This window comes from Maniola hyperantus, chromosome 18, assembly GCF_902806685.2.
Source record: "Maniola hyperantus chromosome 18, iAphHyp1.2, whole genome shotgun sequence".
In the NCBI taxonomy this organism is placed as follows: Eukaryota; Metazoa; Arthropoda; class Insecta; order Lepidoptera; family Nymphalidae; genus Maniola; species Maniola hyperantus.
In genome coordinates, this window is record NC_048553.1 from 5,801,075 (window position 1) to 5,821,299 (window position 20,225).

Genomic DNA, 20,225 nt, shown 5'->3' on the forward strand with positions numbered 1-20,225 from the left:
ACACACTTTTATTTATGTCTATAGTTTGTTATTATTTATATGAATTATTTGATTTAATGTTAAGTAACTATATATATATATTTTTTATTTATTAATATTATATATTAAGTATTTTAATATTATGGGCTATTATATTCCCCTAAACAAGACAACCGGACCACGTAAATATTTAATTTTTTTAGTGGCCACACTAAATTTGTATTTTTAAATCGTATATCCACGGAAAATATTTTTTTTCCGTGGTTCAGTTGACCGGACAACTGAACCGGACTACGGGTAAAAGATCAAAATAAGACATAACTTACCGAATTCGTATGTATACGTGTTTGCGAATGTCGACGAGGCATAATTAGCCACCAGTAACAAGAGCACGATACCGTACAACTTGCTCATGATTATGAATTTCGATACGTGAATGAATACGAATCAGTAAATCAAAGCAGCTTTATATTTGCTTATTTCGTCATTAAAATTATCCTAATGTAAAAAAGAAATTCGTTCAACATTTTAATTTGACACTGAACTAATTAAGTATTGTTGTGTGTAGGGAAATATATAAAATTATTTTTCTTCCACTTGCTCGGAATTTGCTACTTTACTGAAGATAAGATTTCACTACAGAGGACTGCTATCGGATCTTTACTGGCCGCACGCCAACAATTTAATTGCTGGACAGTTAGTTTCACACTGCAGATGACGAGGTTCTTTATGATGTCGACTAAAATAAATTGAGTATTTTTAGGTGTACGATTTTATTAATATTCTAATTTATATTAATAAAATAGTATATATTATTGTAACTATTTTTAAATTTTAATATTTTTAAATAATTTTTTTAATAGTTATATTTATTTAATTAGGTATTTTCTTTTACATATACTTTAAAACCTTTCTAATGCATGTTTTTGTTATTAGTTTTTTACTCTTTTTTTAATAAGTACATTTTTTACTTTTAATTTTTTTATTTCTTATTGCATTTTCTAATGATTTTTTTCATTCTTATTTTTATTTTTTAATGATTTTTCTTACTCTTTTATGTTTTTATTTTTCATATGAATTAAAACTTTGTTTCTTCTATGGATTTTTTATTTTGTAGTCGCTTTATTTCAGGCCTGGACTGTAATGTACTATTAATAATCGATTACTACCATAGCCCATACCATGTGAATATTTCTCATAATAAGTGAGAAACTCCAAAGACGTATCTACCTACCTAACTAATATACTACTTCATCATCATCATCATGATAAACTCATCGCCGGCTCACTACAGAGCACGGGTCTCCTCTCAGACTGAGAAGGGTTTTGGCCATAGTCTACCACGCTGGCCATGTGCGGATTGGTAGACTTCACACACCTTTGAGAACAATATGGAGAACTCTCAGGCATGCAGGTTTCCTGACGATGTTTTCCTTCACCGGTAAAGCAAGTGATATTTAATTAATGAAAACGCACATCACTTCGAAAAGTTAGAGGTGCGTGCCCGGGATCGAACCACTAGGCTATCACAGCTTGATTTACTACTTAGTAGGTATATATCCTAAAATAATGTAAGTATCTATCTAGTTTTATGAAAACATTTATTTGGATTTAAAGTACCTACATAAATTACTCATTAAATGCGATATACTTAATATGTATAGGCCTCTATTATGCCATATTATAGACATGGCACTTTTAGCATTGCAGAGATCGGTGATTTATTTGCTTTTTGGAAGCTCGATGCTGCAAAGACATACCTACAATCGCCGATTGCAGCGATGAAGTCGATATAAATTGTTATTTAAATACAGCTATCGAATGCAGAAAATCGTCAAAATACGATGTACTTGCTACTTAGCATCGAAACAATCACTTACGGTGCATCCACACCGCAGTTAACATTTCGTGGAGCAACGTTTCCAAATGTTACTCAGCAACATCAGGCAACAAAAAGTTATTTATTGTTAACTAGATGATGCCCACGACTTCGTCCGCGTGGATTTAGGTTTTCAAAAATCCTGTGGGAACTCGTTGATTTTCCGGGATAAAAAGGAGCCTATGTCCTTCCCCGGGATGCAAGCTACCTCTGTACCAAATTTCATCAAAATCGGTTAAACGGATGGGCCGTGAAAGGCTAGCAGACAGACAGACAGACACTAGTATGGAAGTATGGATATAATATTATGTTGCCACAAAAGAAACAGATTGTTACCGTGTTGGACAATGTAATGTTAACTGCGGTGTGGATGCACCGTTATACGTGCAAAAAGTTGTCAAACGCGATGCAGTATCGCAAAATCGCCGATCGCTGATGTCAAAAGCATCGTGTTTGCCATAGCCCTTAATTAATACAAAAAATATTTATGGCTGACGTTATGCCTCATGAGGTGTAATAGTAGGTTTATCTACAAAATTCTCCACATGGGACATGTTATGACTGCATAGTTGGTATGTGGTGATAACGGCGTTGCCTTGGTAGCGCCCAGTCGGATCTTGGCGCACTACGTGCATGTAATCATCTCCCAGGGTAAACTGAACTTGAGGAGGAGCAGCCCAGTCGCACACGACTGTTACTGCCTGCTTCACTGATGGAGGGTGTAAACAATACAACTGAAACATAGAAATATACGTAAGTAAGTAGATAATACCCGCGTCCACAGAGTTGGGTTTTTAAAAATGCCGTGGGAACTTTTTGATTTTCTGGGATGAAAAATTTCAAACATTTTCATTGACATTAGGTACCTACAATCTACATCTACATTATTGCGGTACAGCTCCAGCTCCCTGTATTGTAAGCTTTAGCGCCCAAACAATCATGTATCCCCACCTCGTATAATTAGGTATTTATTACGTAGTTCCCCAATTCGTAATTGGGGAATAATGAAAGCAAATTACCGTGTATCCCCAGTTTGTTTCACATAATATTCATCTACACTAATAATATTATAAAGAGGAAAACTTTGTTTGTTTGTTTGTTTGTACTGAATAGGCTCAAAAACTACTGGACCGATTTTAAAAATTCTTTCACCATTCGAAAGCTACATTATCCACGAGTAACATAGGCTATATTTTATTTGGAAAAAAATAGGGTTCCGTAAGATATTTGGGTTTTTCGGACACAAGGTGTAAAAAATCAACCAGAAAAGTTACTTATTTTGCGTACGCTGCCTAAACTATAAAAGATAGAACCATAAAATGTTCTAATTAATTGTAGATCTTATAAATATCTACAAAAAAGTCCGCGACACACTATACCCATCTATGTCGAGTGAGGCACAGCAACCATTTTTTTATTTAAAATCTTGAATTTTTTTTGGACTACATTTAAACGCGTTTATTTTACTCATGCTATTAATCCTTATCAAAATAAATGATTTCATCACTAAGAACAGTTTATGGAGATAATATTTGGTCTTTGAATGATTAAAATTGGACGTTTGGTTTTGAAGTTATGGCGAAATTAAAATATTACGATTTCTGCTGCACGGCCCGTTGTCTACACTAATATTATAAAGAGGAAAACTTTGTTTGTTTGTTTGTTTGTTTGTTTGTTTGTTTGTTTGTTTGTTTGTACTGAATAGGCTCAAAAACTACTGGACCGATTTTAAAAATTCTTTCACCATTCGAAAGCTACATTATCCACGAGTAACATAGGCTATATTTTATTTTGGAAAAAAATAGGGTTCCGTAAGATATTTGGGTTTTTCGGACACAAGGTGTAAAAAATCAACCAGAAAAGTTACTTATTTTGCGTACGCTGCCTAAACTATAAAAGATAGAACCATAAAATGTTCTAATTAATTGTAGATCTTATAAATATCTACAAAAAAGTCCGCGACACACTATACCCATCTATGTCGAGTGAGGCACAGCAACCATTTTTTTATTTAAAATCTTGAATTTTTTTTGGACTACATTTAAACGCGTTTATTTTACTCATGCTATTAATCCTTATCAAAATAAATGATTTCATCACTAAGAACAGTTTATGGAGATAATATTTGGTCTTTGAATGATTAAAATTGGACGTTTGGTTTTGAAGTTATGGCGAAATTAAAATATTACGATTTCTGCTGCACGGCCCGTTGTATTATATAAAGAGGTAATGTCGTTAAGTTTGTTTGTAGGGGGTAATCTTTAGAACTACTGAACCGATTTTAAAAATTCTTTCACCAGTAGAAAGCTACATTATTCCTGAGTGACATAGGCTATACGGGATCTTTAATATTATATAAAGAGGTAATGTCGTTAAGTTTGTTTGTAGGCAATGATATTAGAAATTGTTTGTAGGGGGTAATCTTTAGAACTACTGAACCGATTTTAAAAATTCTTTCACCAGTAGAAAGCTACATTATTCCTGAGTGACATAGGCTATACGGGATCTTTAAAAACCTAAATCTACGCGGGCGAAGCCGCGGGGATCAGCTATTACTCATAAAATTAAAATACGCAAGTTCCATGATTAGACAAGGAGCTACGCTGCGCATGCAAAATACCTAAATCCGATAGGTACCTATGTATTTTTTTAGAATTTTTGTTTTTGATGTCAAAACCTGCAGGTATGTAGCGTGTGCATGGCATGTGCTCGTTCAAGAGCTTTTTATATAAGCACTTGTGTGTTTTTGATCTAAAAGTAACACAATTCATTTCAAAGAATTTAAGTTTAATAGTCTTCTGAAAACTAGTAATTTTCCACATAGCGGAATTTTTATGCGCAGGACGATAGAAAAAACGTACTGGCTGATAAGTCTCTCGTACGCCCGGATGGATGTAGGCGACTGGATAGTCCAACTTGAAACGAGAAGCATAATCTGTGTCTGAAATGATTAAATTAAATTATTGTATTAAATAAAAATATTAATGATTGAATAAATGCATTATGCAGCCAGTATTCTTGGCACCATTCCACCTGGGCTTGATTTGAACCTAACTAGCTTTATGTGAGGCCCCAGTTTCGGTTCCTGGCTAGGTCAATATTTTGAACAATGCGAGTCTCCCTGGCGCAGTGGTAAGCACTGTGGGCTTATTAGTGGGAGATCCCGGGTTCGATTACTGGCAGGGGTTTGAAATTTTATAATTTCTAAATTTCTGGTCTGGTGGGACGCTTCGGCCGTGGCTAGTTACCACCCTACCGCAAAGCCGTGCCACCAAGCGCTTTAGCGTTCCGGTACTATGCCGTGTAGAAACCAAAGGGGTATGGGTTTATGAAAAACTGCCACACCATCGCCACACCCCTTCCCGGTTAGCTCGCTTCCATCTTACTGCATCATCACTTACCACCAGGTGAGACTGCAGTCTAAGGCTAATTACCTTGTAGTACCTACTTTATAAAAATCCAAATACTTAATTAAGTAGGTGTTTAGGTACTTACCTTTTGTTACTTGAGTACAATGAGGCGGATAATTCTTCTTCAATTTCGCATCAATATCGCCAATCGTAAACGATGATAAAATGACTAATAATAAAACTGTATACATCGTACCTATTGATTTTCTGGAAGATTCCCGAAAAGGAATGAAACAAAACTACTATAAAAACAAATAACGTTTCAGTAACAACTAACAAGACTTCGAACGTTTATGAGTTATCTAGGAAAATGAAACCAACAATACCTCCCAATACCGGCGGCTGGTCGGTATGTGTCATACTAGACATGTGTCCGCTATAGCTTAACTTAACTGAAAACCGCTGCCGTGCCTATAGCGTACCATAGCGTTATTGTCGTAGCTAGCAACGGTTTTCAGTTATCATCTATGACGAACCACCTGACAACGCAACACTGCCAACTGGCAACCGACAATGCATTGTTTGGTTTTTGGGTAACTAGAAACGCAATAATTATGCCTTCTCTTTCTTTCTTTCACTGAAAGCTGAGAAGGAGCGGTTATTGGCTACCGGCTTAGTAACTAAGAACTTGGTAAACCAAAGCCGACCTTATCTCTATTACGCTAAGGCTTAACTGTACAAGTACTTGTCCATTACACTTTGATCTATCATTCTAAATACAGTTAGCCTTAGAGTAATAGAGATAAGGTCCTCTTTGGTTTATCAATCTTTATGAAATGTTTTTGGTTAACTGGACTGTGGCAAACTATTCGTGCAGGCGTCCACTATAGTTTGACCTATGTCAATGATCAAATTAAACTTTACTGCTATGAACTTAAGGTTGTGATTACTTCACGATATTCATGAAAGTAAAATTGGTTTTATTTTAGTGAATATGCACGCGCTAGCTATACAGACGGTATTGATACGGCAGCTAGCTTAGTTACTACTACGGAAACCGCTGCGCGTTGCGCATATTAAATTAGTTGAAACACAACTCTGATACCGATATTCGGCAACGGTTAACAATATCGGTATTGAAACTAAGTAACTGTTGATTAACCGTTGCCGTAAATAGCCAATAACGCCCATCTTTATGTCATACATGATAGGTACCTATCTACACGCTTTCAATGGGGCTTCGTAAATCGTATCATTTTTGTGATGCCTGGCAAAATAACCCGTTAAATGAAAAAGAACAGAGTTGTTATTTTATTGCTTTATCGTTGGTAGTTACTCCATTATAAATCTGAAAGAGAAGTTACTAATTAAGTATTGAATAAAATAGCTGTTGTAAATAATATTATGTAATCACAGCGCCAGACAAGTTTGTTAGTCCATCTGGAGTGGTCCATCAACAAGAGACTAGGCAAGCTTTGTAACTTGAGATTGACTATTGATCCAAACAAGTCCGCAGGATTTTATAGTCCAATCATAATAGGTACCTACATAATTTTATCTTACTATAGGTACTTGTAGCTTGCAAGCGGTGATAGCCTAGTGGTTAAAATGTTGGCCTCCTCTCTGAGAGGTCCGGGGTTCGATTCCAGGCATGCATTTAACATTTCGGAGCTCTATACTTACTGCAAGCAAAATACTATAATAAATAATCATTTATTGGACGAAATTAGATATGAGTCAAGTAGCCTATTAGCACACAACAAATATACCTATGTTGTGTGTTCTTTATCGGTGACGGAAAAATCGAGAGAGTTCTCCATAATATTTCTAGTGTTTCTCTAGTGGTAAAATCTGCTGATCCGCACTTGGCTAGTTTGGTGAACTTATGCATGGCCTAAAAAGGAAACCCTTGTTCAGTAGAGGATCGGCGGCGGTTTTCCTTGTTTTAAATCATAATAATTATAATTTATTATAGGCTACAGTAGGTAGGTATTAGATAATAATATTGTGACTGTTTATATTGGTCCTGATCCCTGACTTGCTACATACATACCTATTATACATGTAACCTAAATAAATACCTACCTACTAGAACACTACAGGCATAATAATATCATAACGCAAACTGAGTACATTATAGTATTAGGTTCCTGCGATAGTGGAGCGGTGCGGGAGGGTACCATAGATAATGGGAGGGTACGATGACGTGACACGAGAGCTCCTCTGTGCTGCTACTCTACCGCAGGAGGCTACTCAGTACTCAGTACCTAGTTACTCAGTAAAACCATAGTAGTTAAATAGAGTTAAATCCATCATGGATGGTCCTGAAAATAAAAAATGTATTGCCATATTGTAAAACATGATTTCCTTGTATTACTTTAATCTATGACAATTAGATAAGGCTAGCTTTAAGTTTTATTGTATTAAAAAAAAAAAAAAACATAACTAATAAAAAAAAAATCTATGACATGTTAATTAGCATTCCGCGAGGAGCTAGGATATCGTTAGCTAGATCCTTATCACATACAATCCAAAATGTGCTATCAAATTCACTTTTAGATTGGCAAAACCTCTTTTTTTTTGCATATAGACATTTCTATGTTAATAAGTCAGAAATCGGGTCGCTATGTACAAAATTAAAAAAAAATAGTTTGGCTGATCGCGTTTTTCCAATCCCTGACTGCTCATTTCGAACACAAAATTACAATTTGAAGAAAATTGTGGAAAACAAGGTTATGGATGGGGATCTTAAAAACGCCGCCCGCATTTTGTTTTCTAGTGATACACTGGCTCCATTCAATGATATAACGCTGGAAGCCTTACGTGACAAGCATCCCTTACCAAATACCGATTCTGTGCTGCCAGATCCACCTTCTAACACTTCTTATTTACAGATAAAGGATGAAGAAACTTACGCTGCGATAATGTCGTTTTCTAGTGGCTCTGCTGGTGGCATGGACGGCATAACGCCACAACATCTTAAGGATCTTGTGGGAGTTACTGCTGGGGACGCCGGCAAGGCGCTACTGAGCGACATTACCAGACTATGTAATTTCATGTTATCTGGCGAGGTAAATTCATCCTTTCTACCATTCCTTTATGGCGCGAGGCTTTGTGCTTTCAATAAGAAAGATGGTGGCATCCGTCCCATCGCTGTTGGCTGTACTTTTCGCCGTTTGGCGTCAAAATTAGCGTGTAGTCACATAGTCTCTACCCTAAAGGATAAATTCCAACCTATTCAAGTTGGATTCGGCAGTAAAGGAGGTTGTGAAGCAGCAGTTCATTCGGCTCGTACTTTCTTAACGAATGGCGAGGTTGAGGTACTGCTGAAAGTAGATGTAAAGAATGCTTTTAATTCTTTGGACAGGGCAACTTTGCTGACAGAAGTCTCAACGCAACTTCCTGAAATTTACCCATATGTTTGGCAATGTTACAGCTCTGCTTCTAAATTATTCTTTGGAGATAGCGATATTAAGTCTTCTGTAGGCGTTCAGCAGGGGGATCCTTTAGGTCCGGCCCTGTTCAGCTTAGGGATCCATAACCATATCTCAAATTTAACATCTAAATTTAACATATGGTATCTTGATGATGGAACCATTGGGGGCAACGTGGATGACGTTCTAAAAGATCTTAATCATATTAAGCAACAGTTTGGGAAAATTGGTTTAGAACTTAATTTTTCGAAATGCGAATTGTTTTTTACAGAAAAACTGTCGCAAGAAAGAATTCTATTGGCCTCTGAATTATTCAATGAAATTTCACCTAATATTAAAATACTTGATAAACGTTCACTTTGCCTTCTCGGTGCTCCTCTTTATAATGAATCCATACAACCACTCTTGGATCAAAAAGTCAGAACATTTTCGGCTAATACCGACAAATTGGGCACTCTAAATTCTCACATTGCATTTTCGATCCTAAAATATTGCCTTTTTGTACCTAAATTAATTTACATTCTCCGCGCGAGCCCAATTTGGAAATTTCATGGACTACTCGATAACATGGATGCCACCCTTAAAAGTACACTAGAACAAATTCTAAATTTAACTTTTGATGAGCACTCCTGGAACCAAGCAACTTTACCGGTCAAGTACGGTGGCATCGGCGTGAGGAAAATTTCCAGTGTAGCTCTTCCGGCTTTTCTGTCCTCTGTGCATAGTATAAAAGAGCTTAGCTCTCAAATTCTCAAATCCAATTCATCATTGACCTATGCCGCAGAGGCCCTAGAGAGTTGGAAGGTCAGATGTCCCAATGTCGACATCCCGAAGGAACGTACTACACAAAAACTTTGGGATTTGCCATTGGTTCAACTGACACATACGAATTTGGTTCAAAATCTTACAAGTGACAGAGATCGTGCCAGGCTTCTAGCATTATCCGAAAAGGAATCTGGGTATTGGCTGCATGCCTTGCCATCAAAAAATCTCGGCACACTTTTAGATAACGAAAGTTTTCGTGTGGCTCTAGGTCTCAGATTGGGAACACCACTGTGCCATCAGCACAGATGTCCGTGTGGAAAAGAGGTTGATAAATTTGGAATCCACGGACTCTCTTGCCAAAGGAGCTCCGGTAGGCTGTTTAGGCATGGCTCTCTTAACGATACAATTAAAAGAGCTCTTGCCACCATAAATATTCCTGCGCTCATTGAGCCGGCAGGGATTAGTCGGGATGATGGCAAGAGACCTGATGGATTGACGCTGGTTCCCTGGGAACGGGGACGGGCGCTAATGTGGGACGCAACTTGCGTTGACACATTGGCCCCGTGTCATATCAGGAAGACAGCATCAAGACCGGGAGCCGCAGCAGAAACAGCTGAAAACGGCAAGCGGCGCAAGTATGCCTCTCTTATAGAGAGTTACATTTTTGTGCCGTTTGCCGTGGAGACCCTGGGGCCATGGAGTCTTAGTGCTAAAAATTTTTTACGAGACATTTCACCGCGATTAATAGCCTCAACTGGTGACAGAAGGGCTGGCTCATTTTTTGCGCAGCGGATCAGCCTGGCTGTCCAGCGCGGAAATGCAGCCAGTATTCTTGGCACCATTCCACGCGGTCATGATTTATATAGTAATTAGATAAGGCTAGCCTTAAGTTTTATTGTATTAAAAAAAAAATAGCATGTTAATGTTTATTCCTGCCTAATGTCATTCTGACATTTGTGAAATTGTCATTTGACATTTCATTTGCTGTCACGCGTTCTTTTGTGCTAAGTGCGATACAATAACTAACAAAACAAGCAAAATATTTAGTTAAAACGTGTGTAATCATCTTATCCATGAATTTGTGTACTTGTTTGCTATCGTAAGTTCAATAGAAAACCCTCGAGATGATGAGCGACGATGATCGCGACATTGATATTGAAAGTGATGTAGGTGTTTGCCCTGTTTGGCCTCACGTTTGACCACATCGCTTATATTGTATTCGCTTCATCTCTATGTAATTTCCAGGCCGAGAACGACTCTGATTCTAGACCACACGCCAGGAGTAGCTTGGGAGGAAGTGGATATTATTCTCAGGTGATAATATTATCGTTCTAACGACTTGCGACATTCCCTCGCAATTTTTTGTTTTATCCATTTACTTAAACTGCTTTTGCTTTGATTATTGAATAGTCTACAAGCCATACCGTGTTTATTGAACCGTGAACACGGTTGATAAATCAATTTGTGTGTGTATATAGGCAGGTAAGTAATGTTTTATCTAGAATAAACATATTGATTATCATATCAAACAATATGTGGTGATTATTGTCAAACTCAAATGTAATGCTTCTTAAATAGGATTCATTTTTCAGAAATAATAATACAAATTATAATTAGATGTGAAAAAAGAGTTATTGGTCTTAAAATAGGTATACATTTGGGTTTGTCTATGTACTTCATGGTATTTATCATACCATTGTATAACTATAGTTATTAGATAATGTGGCCCTTACTTGGCATATATATATACATTTTGTCATGCTTTTGAGGTGTATATGCACTGTAATTTTTTATTTGTCTTAAGCAAAATATTGTTATACGTATATGATAATTTTATGTTAAAATTACAGGCTGAAAAACGAGCTCATCATAATGCTTTAGAAAGGAAAAGGAGAGATCACATAAAAGATAGTTTTACTTCATTGCGAGATGCAGTACCCGCCCTACAAGGGGAAAAAGTTGTATGTGTTAGTTATTTTTACATACATTTTAACTAACCTATAATATTGCGTATAGTAATAATTAATCTTCCCTCCAAGTCCATAATATTCTTATTCCCAATCAAAGAAACCATGACTTTTCTTAGGACTGATGATGATCAGAGTGTTCAGGTTTTGGATTCTATTCTACTTCCGATCAAACTTATTGGTAAAATGACTGTGTAATTTTTTGTGCTGTATTTTTCCTTTATTGCCAACAAACTAGTGGTAGTCACAACAAAAAGACTTGGTGTAACACTAGTTTAATTTAATTGATGTATTATTAATTATACTATAATATATTATGCTATTTGTATTTTAAGGTAAGACAGTCCAGTGTCTTACCCTAAAATCTTTAGATGTAGTATTTAAACAGACATTAAAAAAGATTATTCTATAATCTATACAATGCACATGTCAAACATAAGTTTAGATGTTGAGATGTTTTCTTAGAGTATCACTACCCCTATTATAAATGCGAAAGTATGTTTGTTTGTCTTTCAATCACGTCGCAACGGATCGACGTGATTTTTTGCATAGTTTAAGAACTGGAGAGTGATATAGGCTACTTTTTACCCCGGAAAATCAAAGAGTTCCCAATGGATTTTTAAAAACCAAAATCTCGGGTACAAATAATGGTGCTTTGTTCTACACACTCTCTAAACTAATCTAAATTGACAAGTCTAAATGTAGTGGTCCGGTTTTCCTTTTCCAGTTGAAACATTGTACAGTATGCAGCAGAAAATTTTGTACATCAACCTTTAGAAAGAGATAACGGTTTCGACCTTCGTAGAGTGTTGTCTCTGTCATTGAGACAATCACATAGGTATGTCACATAGGTATGAGTGACAGAGACAACATTCTACAAAGCCAAAATCTCATTCTAAAGATCCATGTACAATATTTCTTGCCGGCTACTGTAAAAAGTATAGCATTATAAGTATAGACTTGTCAATTTAGTTTAGTTTGGAGATGGTATACAACCAAATTAGCATGAATGTTTTTTCTATTTAAGGCAAGTCGTGCACAAATCTTAAAAAAAGCAGCTGAATACATACAGTTCATGAGACGGAAAAATAATGCTCACCAACAAGACATTGATGACCTACGAAGGCAAAATACCATCCTTGAAACTCAGAGTAAGTCAATTGTACTATTTATTTTTATTGATTTATTTTATATAATACATTATAAATTCTAACCTAATACCAACATGACCAGGGTTTAAAGCATGCGTACCTCACTGTTATAGTACTATTATTATGTACACAAAACACAATATAAATACCTAATGCCCAGTTTCTGAGTACTTTTATCGACGGTTTATCTATTCAATAGCGCTTTTTTTCCGATAATTCGAGGCAATGCGTTTCTGAACAACGCAATGCGCAATGCAAGATAAACTCCGTTTAAATTTAACTGGCCAATGTAATAGACTAATACACAATATAAATGATGACTTGTGTGAGCAGAAATATTCTGTTATTTTACTTAATTAATTTGATAGTTTTTCTAAGGAAAATTGGAAATCTATAATAAAAGAATATCTATATCTACATTCAGCTTAACAAAAATATATATAACTAGCTTATGCTCGCGACTGCGTCCGCGTGGACTACACCAATTTCAAACCCCTATTTGAATTTTCAAAAATCAGTTCTTCGCGGATGCCTACGTGATACGTCAGTCAGTCAGTGACCTTTTCGTTTTATATATTAAGATGATGCCCTAAACATGACTGTTTTAAACTTTGTTTTCATAGGCTTGTGTAAAAATAAATTTTCGTTATTTATCAATAAACTAAAACTACCCAACACAATATGACTAGATGTTCGTTGTATTGTTTTCTGTATGTAAAATACTGGGATTGACTCAACATGCATAGTCAGGCATTGAGTTAAGGGTGTTATTTGAATAATACACAAAAATATGGAAAGATAAACTACCACGTTATTATCCCAAGAGTAGTGAACTACAGTGAGGATTTTTGTGATTGTTACAGTACGAGCACTGGAAAAGGCAAGAGCAACTGGGAACTACATGGACGCACATGAACTGGGACTAGGAATCAAATCAGAGGGCAGTTCACATGACACAGACAGCTCCGACGGGGAAGGCACCACCCGCAGGGTCAAGAAACTCAAAATAAACAGTGTCAATGTGTAATGTATGTAGACTAAGTGACTAATAGGAACATTTCCTTTGCATTGAATACGTAATTTTTTAGTCTATACAGAGAGAGTGCATTTGGACAGTAATTTAAGAATTTATGACATCTAAATTGTATCTAGTCTGGTTAGAAACTATCCTACTCACAAAGACGCGCTGCCAAGCGGTTTAGCATTCTAGTATGATGCCACATAGAAATCTATTACGTATATGGGCTTAACAATACTGTCATACTACTTCCAACTTAGCTGACATCCATCAACTGCATCGTCACTTAGCCCAGGCATCATAGTCAAGGGCAACGTGTCTATACCAATATTCATCATCATCATCATGATCAACCCATCACCAGCTCACTACAGAGCGCGGGTCTCCCCTCAGAGTGAGAAGGGTTTTGGCCATAGTCTACCACGCTGGCCATGTGCGGATTGGTACACTTCACACACCTTTGAGAACATTATGGAGAACTCTCAGGCATGCAGGTTTCCTCACGATGTTTTCCTTTACCGTTAAAGCAAGTGATATTTAATTAATTAAAACGCACATAATTCCGAAAAGTTTGAGGTGCGTGCCCGGGATTGAACCCCCAACCTCCAATTAGAAGGCGGACGTCCTAACCACTAGGCCATCACTGCTTATACCAATATTATGAAGAGCTAATGTTTGCAAATTTGGAAGTAGGAGGTAATTTCTAAAACTAGTCATCCAATTGCTAAAATTCTTTCACTAATAGATAGCTATAATATCTCCTCATGGGGTCGGCAATCTGCGGGTCGCGAGCCGCATGCGGCTCTTTCGATATACGGTAAAGTTGCGGCGCTCCAGTAACATACGTAAAAATTATTTTATTATCAAAATTCAAAACCCTTAAAATCGTGCAATATATCCACAATTTTGAGTAATTAAGATCTTCGGGTCGACATACCTATTCGGGCGAGGAAGCGTTCTCTTTCATGAATATAATAAAAGGTAAATAAGAAGTCAACTAACAAATACAAATCTAGAGTCGTGCCTGAATCTTAGAACAACTTATGGGCCAAATTTAACCAAACTTCAAAAGGCATGCAAAGCTAATGATCCCATTGATGTAACTACATATATAATATTGAATAACTTTGATTTAACTAGCTAAAATAATATGTTATGTGCTAAAATATGTTTTTATATAAATAAATATTATTTCGTATTTAAAGTCGTTTCTTAATAGAAAATCAAAATTATACAAGAAATATTGAAATTTTTTTTGTGGCTCTTTAAAATCTGAGAAACTTTTGCGTCTTACGTCTTAAAAAGTTGCCGACCCCATGGCCCTAGTGCTATAGGCTATAAATTATACATACCATGCAGACGAAGCTCCAGACAAAAACTAGTCATTGAATAAAAACAAAAGAGAGCCAACTGGCTCCTCTTTTGACGACCTCCCTGGCGCAGTGGTAAGCGCTGTGGTCTTATTAGTGGGTGGTCCCGGGTTGGATTGCTGGCAGGGATTTGGAATTTTATAATTTCTAAATTTCTGGTCTGAGCTAACTTGTAACTTAATAAAAATTAAATAAATAAAAAAACTGGAAAATTGTAGCTTACACAGTGATATTGCAGTTTAACTGTAGGTACTGCTGTCGATGTGATGCAGTCCAAATGCAAACTCCCTTTATAGATACTCAGGTAGAGTTCACAACAAATATATTGTCAATTATTGAATGTACCTAAGCATGTATTACATAGTTTAATGGTTTTAGAAGAATTATTGTACTTTTAGTATAATATACCGCAGAAACAACGTAGCTCCTGTATAGAATATAACATTTGACATAAATTCATAAATCATAACTTGACATAACGTAATTTGACATAAATAATTTTCTTTGACTTGTATGGGGTTTTGTCAGCAATTATAATAGATGGTTCAGTAAACTGGTTTGCGGGGCGTCCCCCGATTGCAATCTCGACCTGTCGCGGACTATATTATATGAAATTATTTGGAGCCGCTTTCAAATCCCCCGCGAGAAACGTCAGTAAGTATTTCTTACTACTTAGGTTTTATACTGAGCTTTTTCAAAATTTGTTAGTTGACTTTACATTTTGTGTGAACAATGCCTTAGTGACTTTCTAATTGTGATAACAAGTACGAAGTTACTATTAAGTATGTATATATTTTTTTATGTCATTCAGGATCAGGAACATGGAATACGAACTGTACGATCTGTTATGATCGGTTGGGTATTTGAAACTTAGGAAATGTAATGAGCACCCTAACGGCGATTACGCACTGCACTTCCGTCATCCGAGTTCTATCCGTCATCCGAGTTCTATCCGTCATCCGTGAGAATACCAGCGATTATCTTCGACATAATATATGTCATAAGCTCCCATACAAAACAAAAAGGAACGTATTCTCACTTATCGGATGAGTGCGTAACCGCCGTTAGGCTGTATACTGAAGCATTTCTTAAAATTTAAAAGTATCTTAAATTTTAAGTTAAATTTAAGAGTATCTTAAATTTTAAGTTAAATTTAAGAGTATCTTAAATTTTAAGTTAAATTTAAGAGTATCTTAAATTTTAAGTGATTGAATTTGGTGTCTTATAGAGTAGCCTGCAAGAAATCGACCTTTAGAATGAGATTTCGGCTTTGTAGAGCGTTGTCTCTGTCACTCATAACTATATGACTTTTTGTCGACTGTTGACTTTGGAAGGTCGACGGACAATATTTTATACCTACCTACAGCAAATATTAAAGCACTCACTTAATATTTGAGAAACTCTTAAGGACTAAGGGTGAAATCTATAGAGCGCACTTTGACTTTGCTTAGACTAAAGACAGAGTTAAAACGAGACAGATGTATATCTCTCATATAAATCTGTCTCGTTTTAACTCAATCTTAAGTCTGAGCAAAGTCAAAGTGCGCTCTATAGATCTCAGCCTAAGGGTGAAATCTATAGAGCGCACTTTGACTTTGCTTAGACTTAAGACAGAGTTAAAACGAGACAGATGTATATCTCTCTTATAAATCTGTCTCGTTTTAACTCAATCAAAGTCTGCAAAGTCAAAGTGCGCTCTATAGATCTCAGCCCAGGAGACGTTTCAGTATCCTGTCCTTTGTGACTAGCTAATGGCTGGCGCACATTTAGATGGCCAGCTGTGTAAGGCAAAAACAGAATACTTATCTGTTAGTTTGCATAAGTGTATAAATTGTATAATAATTGAGATCAAGATAATAACTGTTCGTATTATTTTGTTATAAATTAGCTGATGGCCGCGACTTCGTTCGCATGGATTAAGGGTCTTCAAAAATACCGTGGCAGTGGTTTGATTTACTGGGATAAAAGTGACTCATGCATTTTTCCAGCTCCAGATTGGATGACCTGTTTTGTGCGCCGCGCTCAATACTCGGTTGTTACACGTTGTGTGACCGGAGCTATAATCCAGTGGCTTGCCGTTTCCTGGCATTACTAGCTGTGACCTACTATCAGAATCTTGTAGCTAAAAATAGTAGCTTAAAATTGCCAGTATTTGACAAACTTTACATAATAATAATATGATGTACAGCAACTTTACCCGACTTCCAAAAAAGGGAAGATTCTCAACTCGGTGCGCATGTTTTTTATTTAGTTAGATATACAAATTGTTTAACAAAGATGTGTTGTTGTTTGTTTGATTTTTAATATTATGTACAAAGAAAAGGTTTTTGGCTGCTCAAATACAAATTGTACTTTTTATATCTAATTTTATAAATTCGATCTTAGTATGAGTTTCTAAAACTCTGCAACGTTGATGGATTACTATCAGATGTAGACGAGTGTAGTAAACTCGTAACATTAAAATCCTTGCTCCTTGTTTTATATTCGTACATTGTGTACTTACTTACTATTGTTTTTTTATGTTGTATCCGTTATCGTTGTTTGACTGCCTGTCCACTGGTGTGGAAAAGAGAGGAGCGGAGCGGAGCTGTGCACTGTGCAGTATTAACCAGGGCAATAGAATTGTATAAATCTCTCGCTCCGTTTCAGTGGACAAGGATTTGCTGACTAGTTTAAAAATTCATACATTTTAACGCGGGGCGGGGAAGCGGATATTTTGCGTAGAACTAAACCTCAAATGACTCGTTGCGTGCTCGCAACTCCGCTCCGCATTACTTTCTCGCTCCGCTCCGCTTCCTAGCTCTGCGTCTATGGACATATACAGTCCGCAACTCCGCTCCGCATCACTTTCTCGCTCCGCTCTGCTACCCAGCTCTGCACCAATGGGTAGAGGCGCAGAGAAGTCTTTAGCAGACCGTCACATTATTGAAATATTACGTAACTCAATAATTATTGTTCAATCACGTGATCTATCAATGATTGGTCCGCTGAACACTTCTCGGCTTCGCCCCACTTCAATTGAGAGGCACCCTTAGCTGAAGCTGAAGCTTTAAATCAAGATAATTTATAATTTTATTCGGACATTATAGTATTTTGACACCCGAAATATAATATCGAGATGTGTACATACTCGTGCTAAGAGTACTTACCTACTTATTAATATTGTAATTGTTTTTTTATCGAGTAGGTTTCTAAAAAATATTTTTTTATGTTTTTAATGTAATGTCGTTCCACCAACCTAAATGTGCACGAGTCCTTAACGTCTGGCCCATAGAATAAGTTACAAGGCAATTGTATTTACCACTTTAAAATAAATATAGATTAAACAATATATTTTGGATCTTTTTTATGGCCAAAGAACCTGTTCGTTGGGTTTTAAAGCAAATTGCCTTTTAATTTTGTTCTAGCAATAAATTGTCGTTTATATGGTTAAGGATGAATATTCTTATGAAATAACCCTAATACTTTTTTTGTTAACCGGTATTATTTACTGATATATTTAGGGCTGATCCACACCTGATCTTTTTGCCGATCACAAATGAGCGCCCACACTTAAGGTACTAACTAGGTAGTATCTAGTAGGTATCTAATCCTATGGTAGGTACCTTAGTAGTGCTCAATTTCACTGTATCAAACTGTACCTTGATGATTGTGTACCATATTAAGTTATCAATTGCAAACTTAACTTTTTCTTTATCCTTTTTGATAAAACTTTTCGGGTTAGCTGTAAGAATATTCAATGTTAGGTTATTGAAGTAATTTTAGTCTTCTTGGACATCTTATTATTTTATAATACAAGTTGACATTCCTGTAGTTCAGAAATATTATGTCAATGAATGACGAAACATGTCCCAGTGGACAGTATTTTGTTTTCGACGAAATTAATTTTGTTTTCTAAGAAGTAAATAGCAACTTTTTGTTTTTATTTTAAATATATATGTATATTTAGGGTTTCTGGTCATATCAAGATTCAGACAGTCAATAAATATTGTTGTAAAATAAATAATTAATATCCTGATAAAACCGGTATCAATATTAGCAATACAATACAATATAGCGTTAATAAAGTTGGAACGTTGTTATTATGTAAATAAATGTGAGCATTCGCTTGTAATTTTGCCTCAATTATAAAATTGAGCCTCAATAGCTCAACCGGTAAATAAGTGGACTGAAAACCGAAAGGTCGACGGTTCAAGCCCCGCCCGTTGCACTATTGTCGTACCTACTCCTCGCACAAGCCTATCGCTTAGTTGGAGAGGAAAGGGAATATTAGTCATTTAACATGGCTAATATTCTTTAAAAAAATATTGCAAAATAATGTTTTTACATGAGAGGTAAAAGCTCACGTGAAATGAACAGGAGCGGCGAAAAACAGCGAAAGTTCTTGTTTTGTACAAGTGAATCCTCTGGCTTATCAGCACCTTTAGACGCAATATACATCTAGAGAGTAGAGTGGGGCCAAAGTGCAGCGTCTTTTCATAACAATTTAAACTTGCTTTTTATGTTGTATTGCGGATACGACTCAAAGCGTCATAGCGCGGTGCCCTTACAATGTTCACGTTTTGTTTTCATTAAGTATACCAATGTCAAAATAAAGCTGAGTTTAAGTTACCAAAACAGAAGCTGCTCCTCCGCTTCACTCCACTCTCTAGGTGTGCGCTGCGCTTTAATTGCAATATAGTGCGCGCATAATAAATAGTCCAATCTGAAGTTGCAATATGACAGTTTGCGCAGGTCATAGACTAAGGATTTAATACCGGCTAAGATTTTTTTGTACAATGCGCAGCCATACGCCTCGTGTTCATATTGGATTACTTGTTTTGCGCGCACTTATCACTATAAATAATAATTTGGCATGGTCACGACATATTTATTGATCGTCTGAACTCTGTTTAAGCCTGCAAAAGTCGTATTTGTAAAAATATTGTTGTTTCAATCACTTACCTATTGTTCAGTTCTTGAAGACTAAATGGCAGGTTAAGATGTAATATAAAATACTCTTGTTATTTTATTTGTTTTATTTTACTCTTACATTGGGGCCGATTCTCTAGTACACAATCTCTAAACTAAACTAAATTAACAGGTCTAAATCTAGTGCTTTCCTTTTCCGCAAGCAACATTATGAAAGGGATAGCAATAGATTTAGACGTGATATTTTAGTTTAGTTTAGAGATTGTGTACAATGGAATTAGCCACATTGAGATAATAATATTAGCTAATGTGATCATCTGTGAAGGTGATCGCACACTAAGGCGCACACGCACAGAGGCAGAGTGGAGTGGTGCGGCGTTTTTCTTGATATCAATTAATAA

At 36.2% G+C, this 20,225-nt stretch overlaps 2 protein-coding genes across 5 annotated transcripts in view; one reads left to right on the forward strand and one right to left on the reverse strand.

Annotated features, from left to right (window-relative positions):
• Positions 1-304: 304 nt before the first annotated feature.
• Positions 305-20,225, reverse strand: part of LOC117990926 (uncharacterized) — a 32,585-nt gene continuing 12,664 nt past the window's right edge. Inside the window, exons 2-4 of one of the 2 annotated variants that reach the window (XM_069504745.1) lie at positions 5,354-5,510; positions 4,720-4,799; positions 305-2,592 (exon numbers count right to left, since the gene is read on the reverse strand). In XM_069504745.1, the coding sequence (XP_069360846.1) occupies positions 2,356-2,592; positions 4,720-4,799; positions 5,354-5,459 (423 nt within the window). In that variant the 5' untranslated portion in view covers positions 5,460-5,510 and the 3' untranslated portion in view covers positions 305-2,355. Of the gene's footprint in view, positions 2,593-4,719; positions 4,800-5,353; positions 5,614-20,225 lie in introns of those variants that run through there. The other variant, XM_034978434.2, reaches the window with a different exon arrangement.
• On the forward strand, positions 10,389-19,919 carry Max (MYC associated factor X). 3 transcript variants are annotated; one of them, XM_034978432.2, is made up of 6 exons: positions 10,389-10,573; positions 10,653-10,721; positions 11,258-11,374; positions 12,402-12,525; positions 13,389-13,553; positions 15,731-19,919. In XM_034978432.2, the coding sequence occupies exons 1-5, from the start codon at positions 10,532-10,534 to the stop codon at positions 13,550-13,552; spliced, it is 516 nt and encodes a 171-aa protein (XP_034834323.1). In that variant the 5' UTR covers positions 10,389-10,531; the 3' UTR covers position 13,553; positions 15,731-19,919. The 3 variants fall into 3 exon arrangements, with proteins under 3 accessions (XP_034834323.1, XP_069360845.1, XP_034834324.1); XM_069504744.1 differs by having other exon boundaries at positions 16,902-19,919; XM_034978433.2 differs by having other exon boundaries at positions 11,258-11,368; positions 13,389-19,919.

What these genes read in the sequence shown, in the direction of transcription:
- Max (XM_034978432.2), top strand. Translation starts at nt 10,532, where the DNA reads ATGATGAGCGACGATGATCGCGACATTGATATTGAAAGTGAT. An exon ending in ACATTGATATTGAAAGTGAT is followed by an intron (nt 10,574 to 10,652) that starts GTAGGTGTTTGC and finishes TGTAATTTCCAG; the next exon opens with GCCGAGAACGACTCTGATTC. An exon ending in TACCATCCTTGAAACTCAGA is followed by an intron (nt 12,526 to 13,388) that starts GTAAGTCAATTG and finishes TGATTGTTACAG; the next exon opens with TACGAGCACTGGAAAAGGCA.